Source organism: Oncorhynchus nerka, linkage group LG20 (genome assembly GCF_034236695.1).
Source record: "Oncorhynchus nerka isolate Pitt River linkage group LG20, Oner_Uvic_2.0, whole genome shotgun sequence".
In the NCBI taxonomy this organism is placed as follows: Eukaryota; Metazoa; Chordata; class Actinopteri; order Salmoniformes; family Salmonidae; genus Oncorhynchus; species Oncorhynchus nerka.
The window spans coordinates 21,509,110-21,526,881 of record NC_088415.1 but is presented as its reverse complement, the minus strand read 5'-3'; the positions used below and the strand labels follow the sequence as shown (position 1 = coordinate 21,526,881).

General features: G+C 40.3%; 1 protein-coding gene and 1 pseudogene across 1 annotated transcript; one reads left to right on the top strand and one right to left on the bottom strand.

Annotated features, from left to right (window-relative positions):
* The first annotated feature begins 1,089 nt into the window (after window positions 1-1,089).
* On the top strand, window positions 1,090-8,385 carry csf1b (colony stimulating factor 1b (macrophage)). Its single transcript, XM_029621571.2, has 9 exons — window positions 1,090-1,383; window positions 2,652-2,762; window positions 3,232-3,294; window positions 3,838-4,008; window positions 4,188-4,383; window positions 4,616-4,770; window positions 4,914-4,963; window positions 5,061-5,104; window positions 5,190-8,385. Exons 1-8 carry the CDS (start codon window positions 1,342-1,344, stop codon window positions 5,101-5,103), a joined length of 831 nt encoding a protein of 276 aa, XP_029477431.1. The 5' UTR covers window positions 1,090-1,341; the 3' UTR covers window position 5,104; window positions 5,190-8,385.
* Window positions 8,386-12,657: 4,272 nt separating this feature from the next.
* LOC115101859 (fibromodulin-like) lies at window positions 12,658-13,609 on the bottom strand (annotated as a pseudogene).
* Between the last annotated feature and the right edge of the window lie 4,163 nt (window positions 13,610-17,772).

Below are 17,772 nucleotides of genomic sequence, written 5' to 3'. Positions count from 1 at the left end.
TGTGGCCCACTATTGCATGCAGAACTGATTTAACTCAGCGACATTTGTGGGTTTGGTGGTTGGTTTTCACCAGGCATAATGGGAACCATGTCATCCAAAAAGTTATACTTTTGAATAATCTGTCCACAGAACATTCTTCCAAGAGTCTTGATGATCATCTAGGTGCTTCCATGTGCTTTTTGGCAATCTTGAGTCAACTTTTTGGACGACATGGGTCCCATTTTGCCTGGAGAAAACCAAACCCTGCATTCCACAGTAAGAACCTTATACCAACAGTCAAGCATGGTAGTGGGATGGTTTGGGAATACTTTTCTGCTTCAGGACCTGGACGACTTGCTTTAATAGAAGGAACCATGAATTCTGCTCTGTATCAGAGAATTCTACAGGAGACTGTCAGGCCATCCGTCTGTGAGCTGAAGCGCAGCTGGATTATGCAGCAAGACAATGCTCCCCCGAAACACACAATCAAATCTACATGAAAATAACTAAGAAAGCAACACATTTGAAGATTTGGAATGGCCTAGACAAAGTCCAGACCTAATCCCAATTGAGATGTTGTGGCAGGACTTTAAACGAGCAGTTCATGCTTGAAAATCCATAAATGTCGCTGAGTTACAGCAGTTCCGCATTGAAGAGTGGGCCAAAATTCCTCCACAGTGATGTGAGAGACCGATCAACAACTACAGGAAGCGTTTGGTTGCAGTCATTGCAGCTAAAGGTGGCACAATAAGTTATTGAGTGTAAGGGGTAATTACTTTTTCACACAGGGGAATTGGGTGTTGCATAACTTTGTTAATTAAATAAATAAAATAAGTATAATTTTTTTATGTTATTTGTAAACTTAGGTACCCTTTAGCAAATACTAGGTTTAGGTTGAAGATCTGATAACATTCACTATCAAAAATATGCAACAATAGAGGAAATCGGAAAGGGGGCAAATACTAAGATTTTCAAGGCTCTGTATGTCTCAAGTCGAGACCCTCCAGTTGTTATTGGGAATCATGAAAGCTGGGATACGGGGCATTGTTTCCTGTGGACCATATGAGAGAGAGAGCAGGAAGAGGGAGGTCTTAAAATAGTCTCTGAGTTACAGCTCAGGCAGGCAGTCACACTGTGAGCTCCAGACCTTTCGGAGGGAAGTAGAACCACATCAGTCCATGCTGGGGAAACCTGGGCTCCATCCACGCCAGAGGACTGTCAGCTTCTCTTTAATGCATGTCTTGTCTCCAGAGGTTTACTAGAGGGATTGATCAGGGCTAAAAGAGAAGACACACATCATCTATCTTCTCCAATGCTTCTGACAGAGGAGTCTGGTCTTCTCTATTTTCATAGGTGAGCCAGATGACCCTCCTCGTGTCAACCCACATTCAGTGCAAAACCAAGGTAAGAGAAACAGTTACTTCTGCATGACTTTCATTCATTTTGCTATGCTCTTGTGAAGGAAATCTCTTGACCAAACTGCCTTTGACATTACTGTATTCTGTTTGATTAATCTACAGTTGCTGCATTTTTCCCCGCGGTATGACTGATTTGACATTAGAGCGGAACACGTTAAATTACTTATGTCCCTCTTTTGGAAATGTGAATGTCGTATTTTCTTGCAGTAGTTTGGTGTTTCAGACTTCATACTTTCAGGTTTGTCTCTAACAAAGTTTGAAATGAATATATGTAACTACTGTAGGAAAAATGTAAACATTGCATGGACAGTTAATTCACATCATGTGATTATAATGTACTGTACTGTATGAATGTGGGTTATCTTTATGAAAGCTAATTTATGGTTATATTAGATTATTTCTAATGTGTGATAATCATTATTAATGTTATTGACCTAAGCCAGAGGTTAACAATTGAGTGTTCAGAGAATGCTCCAAAACATGTTTATTTTCAGTAGTTTTCTAACATTAGAAATGTAGGTTTCTTTTTAATATAGATAACCAATAGAACAAGTAAAAAAGGAAATGGATGTTATATGTCGTACAGCTCCACCCCATGGGGCTCCGCTCTACTCATATAACTGGAGTTAGAATTCCCAGTATCTATCGTCCCCTCTGCTTGACTCATTCTATTTATCTGGATTTCTGTTTGTAATAAATATTATTCTAATGTAGTGGATTTGTGGCATCAACAATAAATATTACAAATGAAATAGAAAAATCAATAAGACCTGACAGTGTTTGAATGAGGAGAAAGGAGTTACAGAAAGAAAAGAAAAGCAGGAGATGAGAAGATGCAGAAACAAAGAGAAAATGATCTGTGGGGATTCTAAGAACAGTGCAGCAAGAATCCAATGTGCAACAAACCACAAAATATGGTTTCAAAATTGAAGATACATAGGGACAAAGATACATAGGGACAAAGATACATAGGGACAAAGATACATAGGGACAAAGATACATAGGGACAAAGATACATAGGGACACAGATACATCGGGACAAAGATACATAGGGACAAAGTCCATAGAGAAATAGGAAATATTCTGTTTTATATATTCTATGGAACGCTATATTTTATAAATAGTATATATCAAATAAATATATCACCAAATTTCGTACAACTTTATTTTTCTGTTCATGAAGCTGATACGTTTCAACATTGGTTTCAGATCTTCATCAGAGCAACAATAAACCACGATATCCTTCCCTTTCAGGTAAAGTGTCTGTGTGTGATGGTGTTCTTGAGTCTCCCTTTGACCATGGGAGACCCTGGTCCGTGCAGACACTCCATCACCAGAGATCACCTGCTGACCATAAGACACCTGGTGAGTAGTACAGCTTTACTGAACAATGGGAAATATATATATATATATATATATATATATATATTTATTTATTTATTTTACATAAAAAAATGTAAGCGGTATAAAGCTCTTATAATATGACAAAAAAGTATACATAACCAAGAGTGGTTTATGAAATACGTGTTTAATCACAGTGGTTCACAGAGGAGAGCAGGGCCATGCACAAACCTTTGGAGGGGCAGGTGTTCAAAGTGAAGAAAAAAACACCAAGCTGAAAGGGCACTTTTCTCAGGGCAGGTATTCAGGAACTCTTAGACCTCTATCTGTGCACGTGCCTGGTAGAGAGCATATTTTCACAGTTAGACTAGACCATTACACACTGATGATTGGGGTCGTTGAATCCTCTCATGAACACAAGATATGAGAAGTTAATATCTATGTTGTTAACTTAATGACTCCTGATTTTTGCATTTTTTTCTGTTTTACATAGATAGATAACCAGTTGCAGAGTGGATGCTCAATAACCTACACATTTATTGAGCAGAGAAGTTTGGTAAGGTCATTTCTATGCATAAAATGCATGTGCAGTTAAAACTTGGGCGATCACAGGGAAATTCACAAAGAACATTAGGTTAACTATTTTTTATTTTTTACTGTAAGAAATTATACTTTTTTTGATTTTGGTACCATTTATTTGAATTGTTTTTACAAATGATTTGTTATATTTTTAGGAGAGTGGCAGAAAGTATCCACTGCGCACCACATTTATTTCAGCTAAAAAAAGGACTGTAATTTTTTTAATTTTACCTTTATTTAACTAGGCAAGTCAGTTAAGAACAAATTCTTATTTTCAATGACGGCCTAGGAACAATGGGTTAACTGCCTGTTCAGGGGCAGAACGACAGATTTGTACCTTGTCAGCTCGGGGGTTTGAACTTGTAACCTTCCGGTTACTAGTCCAAAGCTCTAACCACTAGGCTACCCTGCATTAACTATAATCATTATGGCTAATCAAGAACAAGGTTGATATCAACCTTGTATACCTTGTATCATAACTGTTATGAATTTGGACTGTTCTTCTTCCATTCCATGGCAGAATAAATGCTGCTATGTAAAAGCTGCCATGCCCTGGATCTTGGAACTCCTGACCGGACACTTCAGATACACTCGGGGATCAGACAATCACAGCTACGTGTTGTCGCTGACCGGTCTCATCCACAACATTTACTCCCAGAGATGTGTACCACAGATCAATGAGGAGCTGGAGGTGAGGGAGGTTTGATGCTCAAGAGCTCTCTCATTAATACATAACAGCATTACTTGGGTGTTTTAAAGAAGATTCAAGGAAGTCAATACTGAGCTCATAAAACTATTGTATAATTGTATAGATAGGACATGCATCCCATATACATTTTACAAACATTATTTTCTGACCCTATTGACTAGGACGACCCAGTGAGTTTTGGAATGTCATTCAGCAGTTCTCCAACTGAGGCCCTGGGGAGGGTCCAGGATGTCCTGTCTGTGTACTGGGAGCTGGTGACCACCATGGACTCACCAGTAGACTGGAGCTGTGAGAGGGAGTACACAGACACTGCAGAGCCTCCCACAGCCCTCCCTACAGCACTCTCTCTGACTACAGGTGGGCAACTTCCTCAAGGTCCAGAGAGGTTCCCTGGCAAAGACATAAAACAGAGAATTACATAATTATCGAATATAATAATCCAGTCCAGGCAATTTAGCAAAGTAGTTTAGAGAATCAGACCCACTGTCCTCTGGTGTTGCATGTATCAACTTGCTGAGCTATCTGGTTATCTTAACCTCACTTGTACATAATATAACCTGGCTGTTTTGACCTGTCTTGTTGTCCCCAGTCAGCACCCTTTGGGACTCAGAGAAAGCCCCTCAGACTAGTCTAGATGGAGACCAAGATAGAGACCTGTACAAGTTTGGTTTCATGGTCATAGCTCCATCAGTCTGTGGAGGACTGCTGTTCATATTCACTCTCTATTGCCTCATCACACACAAGGTAATAATGCATACTAAGAAGTTTGAGTTACTAAACAGCACTAAATACCCCTGATGCCTTTAAATTCAGTATCATAGTAAAATAAAAATGAAGAGAAAATATATATAAAACGCAATTTACAAGTTCCTTTTGTTCCACCACAGATGTCCTACAGTACTGACCATCACACATCACTAGGGTACCAAAATTCAAGGTAAAGTATCACACAGTATCTAGAATAATTGAACCAAACGCAACATGATGACAACCCAAACATATATGTAGGTTCTAATTCAAAGTGTTACTTGTAGTTTGCATACAGATATTCAGGACATAGAGATGCAGGTGGAATAAAGTGAGTATTATTTATCTATCTTCTGTCAGTCTCTCTATGCATTTGCTGTAGCTACATACTGAATACTTCTCCTTTTGCCACAAAGGCCGTAAAAGATTGCTGCAGATGGAGGAGCATATCCAAAGAGGAAGATATACCATCAAGCTCTAATCTCTAATAAACAATGTACAATGGTGGGTTACATATTATATATTTGATTGATATAACATCCCATGGACATTTCCAGTCTTTTTCTGGCCTACAGGCACTATCAATGGATTTGAATGGACCTTATCTTTATGAGAATGCTATTCAAAGATGGGATATTTTGATAATCTGTTGTATATTGTGTGTATGTATGTATATATATAATGTATGTATACATATATATTTATAACTTGACTTAAAATCTATATTTTCTTATACTGTTTATGATGATTGATCTGGTGAATAATGTGCCTTTGTCCACTGTAAAAAACAAGAATTGTTTAGTTTTTTCAAATTGACTGGTAAAAAAGTTTAATTAGAAGAATTCCTATACAATCATCGCCAACATTACTGATAATCATACTTAACTATCCTTACAGAAAAAATACATGATTTCCCATGTGAAATCATGTGAAAATATGTGTTTTTGGAAGACTTCACATGTGATCACATTTTCACATGTGTAGTTTCATGTTATCACATGTTGCTTTACATGTTGTCACATGTTATCACATTCACTTCACATAAGATCACGTGTTTTTGGAACACTTCAAGTGTCCACATGAAAACATGTGTTTTTGGAATGCTTCACGTGTCCATATTAAAACGTCACGTGTCCCAAGAAAACATGTGTTTTTGGAAGACTTTCTCCAATAAGGGCTAATAGGGTTTGAATTGTAGTTTGTACCATTGATGTCTTCCAGTTCTTTGCTTGTGGGGGATTAATGTACATTTATCCAGAATGTTGCAAACTTCCTTCAAAACAGCCAATCAACAAGCTCATTAAAACTTTAAAAGCCATTTCATAGCCAGTATATACAGTTTTTCTCACCACTTCATACATAAACTCAGCAAAAAAAGAAACGTCCTCTCACTGTCAACTGCGTTTACTTTCAGCAAACTTAACATATGTAAATATTTGTATGAACATGACAAGATTCAACAATTGAGACAAACTGAGTTCCACAGACATGTGACTAACATAAATTTAATAATGTGTCCCTGATCAAAGGGGGGTCAAAATCAAAAGTAACAGTTAGTATCTGGTGTGGCCACCAGCTGCATTAAGTACTGCAGTGCATCTCCTCCTCATGGACTACACCACATTTGCCAGTTCTTGCTCTTCCACCAAGGCACCTGCAAGTTCCCGGACATTTCTGGGGGGAATGGCCCTAGCCCTCACCCTCCGATCCAACAGGTCCCAGACGTGCTCAATGGGATTGAGATCCGGGATCTTCGCTGGCCATGGCAGAACACTGACATTCCTGTCTTGCAGGAAATCACGTGCAGGACGAGCAGTATGGCTGGTGGCATTGTCATGCTGGAGGGTCATGTCAGGATGAGCCTGCAGGAAGGATACCACATGAGGGAGGACGATGTCTTCCCTGAAACGCACATCGTTGAGATTGCCTGCAATGACAACAAGCTCATTCCGATGATGCTGTGACACACCGCCCCAGACCATGACAGACGTAACTCGGGCAGTTGTTGTTGCCATCCTGAACCTGTCCCGTAAGTATGATGTTCGGATGCACCGATCCTGTGCAGGTGTTGTTACACGTGGTCTGCCACTGCGAGGACAATCAGCTGTCCGTCCTGTCTCCCTGTAGCGCTGTCTTAGGCGTCTCACAGTACGGACATTGCAATTTATTGCCCTGGCCACATCTGCAGTCCTCAAGCCTCCTTGCAAGCACGCCTAAGGCACGTTCACGCATATGAGCAGGGACGCTGATCATCATTCTTTTGGTGTTTTTCAGAGTCAGTAGAAAGGCCTCTTTAGTGTCCTATGTTTTCATAACTGTGACCTTAATTGCCTACCGCCTGTAAGCTGTTAGTTATTTAACAACCGTTCCACAGGTGCATGTTCATTAATTGATTATGGTTCATTGAACAAGCATGGGGAAACAGTGTTTAAACCCTTTACAAATGAAGATCTGTGAAGCAATTTGGATTTTACAAATTATCTTTGAAAGACAAGGTCCTGAAAAAGGGAGGTTTCTCTTTTTGCTGAGTTTATTTTAAAATGTTTAAGTCTACTTGTAGGCCTACCTACTAATACAGCTATTTACTACACCCTGGGCCTAGAAAATGTATTATGTTGTTACTATACAGTTATCCTAGAATAAATACTGAGTTATTAAAAGAGAGCTCGGATCAGCATTACAGAAGGTATCGAATAACACATGAGCAATCAGCAATAACACTGTAATTCATTTAAATATCTTATCAGATCTTTGGTTGGAGAGAAACATATTAAAACGCCTGGAATGCCTAGATATTATGACCTATTCCCACCCTGCACCTGGATAGCAATGATGGATATTACTCTACAAACTGATACTAATTTGCTTGTCATTACTTTGGGAGGAGTTCAAGTTTGAGCTATTGAACTCAAGTCAATCTGCATTCCTCCAATTGTCAGATTCGTTAAAGCACTCTCAACTCTGGTTTAAAATTAACTGGATCTATAGATAATTGGGAAACTTATTAGGCTAAGGGTTGAGTGTCGAGTGTAATAGCAGTTATGATAACAACAATAATTCCATCATTCCAGATGCATCAGATATCAAAAGCTCTGCCATTCCTCTGCCCTTTTTGATCAGTTAATACTTCTTATAGACAATACACAGGCTAGCAGTGGTGTTGGTCTACTAGCTTTTCCCTGAATACTTTTTAAGGAAGCCTAAATGTGTTTTAATTCTCCATAACCTCCATAACATTTGTATAACATATCCACAGTGTCGGTCATCTGTTAATATACTCTTTTAACCTTATTGCTTAGAATAGTCAATTATATTCCTAACAACCATTTAGTTTGTCTTATTTTTGAAGGCATCAATTTTAAGGTAAAACTAATGCATTCTGGGAAATCAATTATAATGTTTTGTTTTCCTTGATCACTCATTTTAAGAGTTTTTCCTGAAAATCAATTGTTTCAACAATATTTGTTATGCTCGTATATAACAACATGTATAATCTTTTATGTACAAGATATACAGTATATTTGTATAGATTACACCTAATATAGAATATAAGAGGCATTTGAATGTTATTGAATTCTATTTCCTTTCATTAAAATTTGAATTGCAATTCTGTATCCTGTTTAGTACTTCACTTCAAATTCAATTCAAATTCAAGAATTTAATTGGAATTTCTGAAACATTCTCAATTCAATTCTGAATTGAGCCTAACCCTGGTGTGGATGCCATGGTATGTGTCAATAATCTCTCCCTTCCTGCTCCGTTACGAGCAGAGGAAAAGCATTCCCATGACTCGATGGAGCTGCTGTCTGTTAGGGATTAAAGGCAGCTGTTTAAGATGAAAAGAGGAGCCTTTGACAGATGTCCCAATATGATTTACTTCAAATATGTGAAAATTGGCCCCAGAGTAAGATAAGCACTTTCTGGAGGGCCGCCCAGCCTGGAGTGAGCGCTTTAAGGTGAAACAGGAGGGAGAAAGCAAAGGAGGAACGTGGGGCTGGATTTGAGTCCTGCAAACGATGAGCTGGCAAAAAGAAAATGTTTTTTCATTCTATGTGTATCTAGTAAACACTGTTTAATTGCATTATACTGGTTGGTCAGGCTTTAAAATGTGTGTAATTATTTAGATACTTTCAGATCCAAACATGGTCTTTGTCAGTTTCTGATTATCCATCATTACATATTTAGTACTGAGACATATCACATATCTATTGAATCCATTACTTTCACTAACTGCACAAGTAATGGATACAATATACTTACTTGTCTAATGCAACTTTGTTCCACATGAGGGAAGTAAAACACTGAGGGCTGATCCTAGATAAACATGACCGCAAAAAACTCAGGATAAATCTCTCATTGAAACCAACACATGATTTATCAGAACAGAAAGTTATGCACATATTTCTCAAGTTAGGATTCGGCCCTGACAGTAGCACAAAGGGCACGGCAAGTCAAAGGCAGTTAGTTCCAAAAAAGTGGCACTAAAATGTTGGGCGCATTCCTCTGCCAAGGTGTTGCTAACGCATGCCAGATCATATTACGTCTGGATAGGTATTTGTACCCATCAGCTAACCACATCATATGTTATAGCAATCTGTCAGTCGATGACATAGCATGCATGCAATGTCTGAGCAGGGGAATGGAAACATTATCTGTGCACCTTGAGAGCCGCTTAGAGAGAGAATGACTGTACTGCGTGTGTAGCAAAGCACAAAAGCTTCAATCATTTGTGAATTTCACATTATTTATGACAGCTTTAGTGGTAGGCAAAAAGACAGCAAAACAGAAAACAAGGTAAGTAACATATAATAAACATTGACTACTGCATTGAGCATTGTCCAATGGTACTTTGATACAACAACAAAACACATTTTAATACCAATTTACCCCCATACATAATGATATACACTGATTGCACAAAACATTAAGGACTCCTTTCTAATATTGAGTTGCACCTCTCTGAACAGCTTCAATTCGTCGGGTATGGATTGTACAAGGTGTCGAAAGCGTTTCACAAGGATGCTAGCCCATGTTGATTCCAATGTTTCCCACAGTTGTGTAAAGTTGTCTGGATGTCCTTTGGAACATTGTTAATACACACGGGAAACTGTTGAGCGTGAAAAACTAAGCAGTGTTGCAGTTCTTGACATAAACCAGTGCACCTGGCACCTACTACCATACCCAGTTTAAGGGCACTTTGGTGATGTCATTTACAAAATAGCCTCCAACACTCTACTCAGTAAACTGGATGTAGTCTATCACAGTGCCATCTGTTTTATCACCAAAGCCCCATATACTACCCACCACTGTGACCTGTATGTTCTCGTTGGCTGGCCCTCACTACATATCCGTCGCCAAACCCACTTGCTCCAGTTCATCTATAAGACTTTTCTAGGTAAAGCCCCGCCTTATCTCAGCTCACTGGTGTCATGACGTTGGCCTGGGGGGTAGGTTTATGACAGTCATAAATACCTCTTCCCCCTTTTTTCCTCTCTCTACCCTACTGAGGTTACATTTGCAAAACTCTTGGTTAACATAGAGATTCTGGGAACATCAGAAGGGGGTGGGGGGAATTAACTATATTCTGGCAATCCGATCAATTGAACATGTGCAGTGGTACTTAATGAATATGATGTCAGTTCGGTTGTCATCTGAGACATTCTCATCAATGATAAGATGACAAACTCTACAGTGGAAAGTCTACACATCAGAGTTATTGGATTCACATGGAATTGTTGTTCAATTTAAATGTTTGAATATGAAATTATTTGTGATGGGATGAAATGTGATTTTAGCTTCTAAAATGTGAGATTTGGGTTTTCATAAAATAGGGCTCTGCTCAATCAGTGGCCCGCCCCTGTGAAGGGACATGGGCTATAAAACTTTTCAAACGCGCCCTCCTCTCCCTTCCTATATAAGCCCTTGATGACAATATAACCTCCTGTTCCAAAGATGTGAGAACGACGGTCCTATGTCAGAATGGTTCAGATAATAACTACAGAACGAAGCCAAAATCAGTGTGAGCTTTGGTTATAAATGGTATGAACTTTGAACTCTTATTCACTACAGAAGTGATACCTCCTAGCCGTTGAGATAGCAACAGCAGATGCAAACGCAGGTTAGGAAGGAACAGACAGAGTATCCCGTCTACCAACCAACAACGTTACTACAACGTATCCAATTGACAACCAGAGACATTCTTCAAAGGACTCGGTTGGGCCACACGGCCTTCCATCTACCACCAACGTACCGAAGAGTAAATATTTATTGCATTTTCCTTTTCCAAATGGAAAAGCTGTCATATCTGTTCCGCCCGCTAGGGACGTTTTCCTTCATGATGTAATTTGTAATCAAGTTATGATTTAATTATGTGCATGTGTAATTCTGAGTGATTATTTAGGTATTTAGTAAATAAATAATTAAACCCAATTTTGTATTGATGATTCAAATTGTTAGCCAGGGTTCGTGCAGATAATAATAATAATAATAATAATTTACAACTTTCAGATGAGACTGAATTAAGATGACGATTGATATTGACTGCTATTGATGTAAAATATTACTAGGTCTTTAAGAGTTTATTCGGAAGATAACAGCTCTATAAATATTATTTCGTGGTGCCCGACTCTCTAGTTAATTACATTTACATGATTAGCTCAATCAGGTGATATTAATTACGGAGAAATTATTTTATAGAATAGCATGTCATATCACTTAATAATCCGGCATAGCCAAAGACACGACACTGGTCACAATAGAAACACCCACCCGTAGCATGAGCTCCAGCAGGTATATTGCACTGGTCATCCCCAAAGCCAACACTTCCTTTGGCTGGAACGAATAGGCAAAAATCTCTGAAGCTGTAGTCTTACAACTCCCTCTCTAACTTTAAGCATCAGCTGTCAGAGCAATTTACCGATCACTGTACCTTTACACAGCCAATCTGTAAATAGAACACCTCATCCCCATATTATTACTTACCCTCTTTCTCTTTTGCACCCCAGTATCTCTATTTGCAAATCATAACATGCACATCTATCACTCCAGGTTGCAGTTGTAAATGAAAACTTGTTCTCAACTGGCCTACCTGGTTAAAGAAAGGTGAGGCCGCGACTGGGAGGTCCGTGGGGCGACGCACAATTGGCCCAGCGTCGTCCGGGTTAGGGAGGGCTTGGCCGGTAGTGATATCCTTGACTCATCGCGCACCAGCGACTCCTGTGGCGGGCCGGGCGCAGTGCACGCTAACCAAGGTTGCCAGGTGCACGGTGTTTCCTCCGACACATTGGTGCGGCTGGCTTCCGGGTTGGATGCGCGCTGTGTTAAGAAGCAGTGTGACTTGGTTGGGTTGGGTATCGGAGGACGCATGACTTTCAACCTTCGTCTCTCCCGAGCCCGTACGGGAGTTGTAGCGATGAGACAAGATAGTAGCTTCTAAACAATTGGATACTATGAAATTGGGGAGAAAAAGGGGTAAAATTAAAAACAAACAAAAAATTTAAAATACATTTTAAAAAAGGTGGGGAAAAAAAGAAGGAAAAAAAAGGAGCGACCAAGTAGGCTACATACTTCTGGAATTGTAATGCAACCAATAATGATAGAGGGTAGGTAGGGTTACAGAAAATGCCCATGGAGAACTCTGACAGGAGGAGAGGGAGAAGGCACAGTTTATTGACAATTTCCTCGTGAATAATTCCCTAACAGCAATGTTTGGGATTGTTTTTTTGTTTCTCTCTCTCACTTGACATACAAAAGAAAATCTAAAAGTTGAAAACAATAAACAATAGCCATCATTTTGGCCAACTATATAGTGAAATTCGATTTAGTACTTTTTCAAAGGTATAATCTTTTAACCCATTAAACCACGACTACATCATATTTATTCAACTACATTACCATAATCAGACTGTTACAGTACAACACAAACCAGGATCAGATCGACATGTCCACTTTATATGGCATTATACAGAAAGTGAATGCTACACACAGAATATCACGAATGGGAATAACAGACACTTCCTTACCGTTAATCTGAAGGTAGAGGTTCTCTTGCTGATGGTGGGAATCTTCTCCAGTTTGTTGTGGGAAAGGTCCAGCTCCACCAGACTGCTGACATTAAACGTGTTGGGAGGGATCCCTCTGTCAGTCAACTTGTTATGGGCCAGCCTGACAAACTGCAGCTTGGGATACATAGTGAGGAAGTTCACAGGGATCTTGCTATGTCGTTAGACTGCAACAGTTTGTTTTTCCTCATATCCAGTAGTCAGAGACTTGAGTCCCTTGAAAGCCCCCCTGACCTCTTCAACGGTGTTGGCATGGAGATGGAAGTAAGTGAGGTAGGTCATCCCCTCAAACATGGATCTTGGAATTCTTGTTGTGATCCATGCGTAGATCCTTGATGGACTTGTGTAGGTTAATGGGCACGCGGGCCATCTCGTTGTTATCCAAGTACAAGAGAGCTTGCTGAAGACGTTCTTGCCCACCTTGTCAGAGCTGAGCTGGTTCTGGTGCAAGATGACCCAGACGAGGCTAGTGGCTTGTCAAAGAACCCATCCTGGATGCCTGTGATCTAGTTGCACTGCAGGTAGACGTACTTCATGTGGGAGGGGACATACGGGACATGCTGTATATTGCGGCTGTGGCAGTACATGGCTATGGGGAAGCTGGCCAGGCAGTCACACTCTAGGGGGCAGTCATCGTCCAGCCACTCGGCCCACATGGACGAGGGGTGGTAGCGGCTTCTCAGGTAGTTGAGCCACTGGAGGGCACTGGAGTGCTGGGTGAAGCTCAGGTCCACCAGTCCAGCCACGATCAGGAACACCACTGTCCGTCTGCATGGTCACTGCAGGGAGAGGAAGGGGAACAGAACACAGGTGTACACTGTGGTGATTTAAATTATAATTATTGGGTTACATTTTACTTTTCTTTTTGATTGATTTAAATAAAAACACTATTTTCTACTTACCAATTGTGTTGAAATTGAGTCTAGGAATGATTTATTGTACTTGCCCTTCAGGGCTTCCGAGTGGTGCAGCGGTCTAAGGCACTGCATCTCAGTGCTAGAGGCGTCACTACAGACACCCTGGTTCGATTCCAAGGCTGTATCACAAAAGGCTGTCATTGGGAGTCCCATAGGGTGGTGCACAATTGGCCCACGGTCGTCCGGGTTTTGCCGGGGTAGGCCGTCATTGTAAATAAGAATTTGTTCTTAACTTGCCTAGTTAAATAAAGGTTAAAATACAAAGTTAGGTCATTAGTAATTTACAAGTGAATACCACTAAGACAAAACTGTCAAATCAAGGCTCGATAATGCTTGAAGTTTGCCCATTACTCTTTCTCAAAACCTTGTGGTTCAATGAAAACTCTGAGATTTTTTCAAGTGTTATTATCCATAAACAATTGCTTTCATTTAAATACATAATTTCTCAAATTAATGGAAATAAACATACATTAAAGTAAAGTAACCAGACTGTTGTTTAGAGGCAGTTCCTCCTTCCCAGTCTCTGTTGCAGTGTCTCCTTCGATCTGTGCTGGAGAGGGGATTTACCGTTGTGTAAATAGCCGTCTCCCCCTTCTCGTCATCCCCAGCTGCAGCCCAGCCACTCTGTCACTTTACAACACACACATTTTCCACTAGCAAGTAAGACATTATACAATGGGTGGGTCTAATCCTGAATGCTGATTGGTTAAAACCGCATTACAGCCGGTGTCTATTCCACAAGTTACCATCGGCTAAATCTATGATGTTAGACCATCTGGTCTTCAACAACCTTGTTTTCCACCCCTCTCTCTGTTGTGCCTTGTCATTAACTCATCTTTAGCTTAGCAACAAGGGTTATGCCTTGAGGGGTATGCCTTGATGTTTCTACCAGCATCTCTTTCGGGAAAGAGATGCTGGTAAAAAGGTATGAGACCACATACAATCATACAAAACATGCCAAGGTATGACTGCAATCCATCAAATTAGACCTTCACACCAAAACATACTCCACTCTGTCAGAGCGCCTCGGGGAACAAATTCACAGCTTAGAAGCTTAAATGCAAGTTATAGTCTTTAAACTGTGGAGAAAGTTAGCAAACGCCTTGACTGGCACCCATTCAGACAGATGACCACTATTCCCTAAAGAGTGTCCCTTTCCTCTATTACCTGGAAAACAGGAGAGAATTACCTGAATTATGCAAATGATCTCAAGTTCAATTTATCTGCATCCTCTTCAGCTGTTGAAAGAGAAAGTCAAAAACCAAAGTTGTGTTGTTAACACTTGACATGTAATTACCATTGTCTGTTATCACAAACACAATGCCCTTCCATTGAATGGAGTATGAACATGACAAGAGCAATGGATGAATATTGGGTCTACCTGGATATTGCCAGGGCACTGATGGATTTACAGTATCATTGTAAGAAGAACTCTACTAGCGAGGTCAGTAATATGGGCTTACTTGGAAACAACCTCAAACTACAAACAACCTCAGGTCTAAACCCATGACTTAATTCGGTTTTTGTAGATTAAAATGGCCGGTATATGTCCAAGTGTCTGCATCTAAACCTCAACCTCTGTGACAGGGTGCTGGCACCACTGATTGTGCCTGAGGTAGACTTGATAATTGGTCTCTCTGTGTGTAGTGAAGATTGGCTAGGGTTGTGAACAACATGACACCAAGCAGAAAGAATGCAAAGTGTTTCCTGTTTCAGTGCCTTGGCTTGGTCCTTGAAGTTGAACTCACTATGATTTGGCATGAATATAACCAGCAGTAGGAGCCATCTGTGTCATGGTTTAATAGGGCCATACCTACTACCTCAGGTGCTTAGGTTTCAAACAGGTACATGAAAAATAGGCTGTATATAATGCTATGTTCATAACCAAGTGAGAAGGTGGTATTTACCACATATGACTGGGAAAAATCCAGTTGAACGGCCCTCCAACAGGTAATTACTAGTGGGAAACTCGTCTATCATCCCTCAGCTCTGACGTCTCCCACATGCTGAGCTCTGACGTCACCTACTAGGGAAATTACCTCGATAACAGCATTTTAGGCAGTGAAATGCAACAAAACATTATAAAAGGTAATCTATACTAAACAAAAATATAAACACAACATGCACACATTCAAAAATTTGACTCAGTTACAGTTCATAGAAGGAAATCAGTGAATTTAAATACATTCATTAGGCCCTGATCTATGGACTTCACATGACTGGGAATACACATATGCATCTGTTGGTCACAGATACCTTAAAGTTGATCAGGCTGTTGATTGGGACCTGTGGAATGTTGTCCCACTCCTCTTCAATGGCTGTGCGAAGTTGCTGGATATTTGCGGGAACTGGAACACTGTCGTAAAGTCGATCCAGAGCATCCCAAACATGCAGCATGGGTGACACCACCCGGTACAGCAACTGCACCGCCCACAACCGCAAGGCTCTCCAGAGGGTGGTGCGGCCTGTCTGTCCTCCAGGACACCTACAGCACCCAATGTCACAGGAAGGTCAAAAAGATAATCAAGGACATCAACAACCCGAGCCACGGCCTTTTCACCCTGTTATCCAGAAGGCGAGGTCAGTATAGGTGCAACAAAGCTGGGGCCGAGAGACTGAAAAACAGCTTCTATCTCAAGGCCATCAGACAGTTAAATAGCCAGCTACCACCCAGTTACTCAACCCTGCACCTTAGAGGCTGCTGCCCTATATACATAGACATGGAATTACTGGCCACTTTAATAATGGAACACTAGTCACTTTAATAATGTTTACATACTGCTTTACGCATCTCATATGTATATACTGTATTCTATTCTACTGTATTTTAGTTAATGCCATTCCATATAAGAGATCATTGTTTTCCATAAACTTTGCACAGTGAGTAGTGAGATCACCGCGAAAAAGTGAGATCAGAGAGCATGTCAGCCGTCCGGAACCGCCCATTTCGAGCAATCTGTATAAATGATGGGTTAAGAAAAAACGCACATTAGACCAGAAAGACGTGAAGCTGTAGCTGAACATTTAAAGTGATTTGAACTTGAATCTCAACACGAGGTGGAGACGATAAACTCACCTCCCGGACGATCACTGGTAAGGCTGATTAGCGGTCCGAAGAAAGTATCTTTGAAAGCGAATTTAAGTATGTACATCCTGTTACTCTGTTCAAACCATCGATACGGCTGGCTAGCCTATCTTCAAAGATGCTTCTTACAGAGTGAATGGAAGGAAAGTCAACTATGTAATTCTGTTCATAACTACACGACAAGTCACCGGATACCGGAGAACTACAAAGAAGGACAACAATAGAATACTTTTTGGAACCAAATTGGACAATCAGAGCCTTACAAGCGTGCCGCGAAAAGGCCCAACCCCCTTTCCATGGTGGCCCTGTTCACCGAGAGACGCCCGGCATTTCATGTAAATACATTTGTGATTTCTTACTCAAAGCGGGCGGCGGTTCGTGTGCAAGGTATATGGATACTGTATGTGAGAGTCGTTTCTGAATGTACCAATGTTAAGTGTCTCTGTCCCTCTCCCTCACTTCTTTAACAAGCATCAATGTTGTTGGCCACTAGGGACCTGTTTTCAGGTTATTACGTCTCCAGTCAATAATCAGTACAGTGTGTATGTTTATCCTGTGTTCTCACTTAATTAGTTAGTAAATAAATATACCAATTTGTGTAGTACTGAATCATAAGTAAGGCTCGGGTTTTTGCAGATGCAAGGTTATAACTATTCAGAATGATATGATACGAGGTTATGATTGATAAGTTGACTGTTTATAGACGTGATAGGTAAAGAGCTTATAGAGTTTAATTCGGTAGATGGTAACTCATTAAAGAATCACTCTCCTGGTGCCCTAGATCCTAATGAGTTAATTGTTACATGATTAATTTAAATCAGGTAACAATTAAACATTGTTATTTATCTAATTAACTGTCTCCAGATTAATGTTAAAGTCAAGTTACGACAGTGGACATTCCTGCAGTCAGCAATTGCACGCTCCCTCAAAACTTGAG

Coding starts and splice junctions, on each gene's coding strand:
- csf1b (XM_029621571.2), top strand. CDS start 1,342: ATGACCCTCCTCGTGTCAACCCACATTCAGTGCAAAACCAAG. Junction 2,763..3,231: donor TGCTGACCATAAGACACCTG/GTGAGTAGTACA, acceptor TGTTTTACATAG/ATAGATAACCAGTTGCAGAG. Junction 4,009..4,187: donor AGATCAATGAGGAGCTGGAG/GTGAGGGAGGTT, acceptor CCTATTGACTAG/GACGACCCAGTGAGTTTTGG.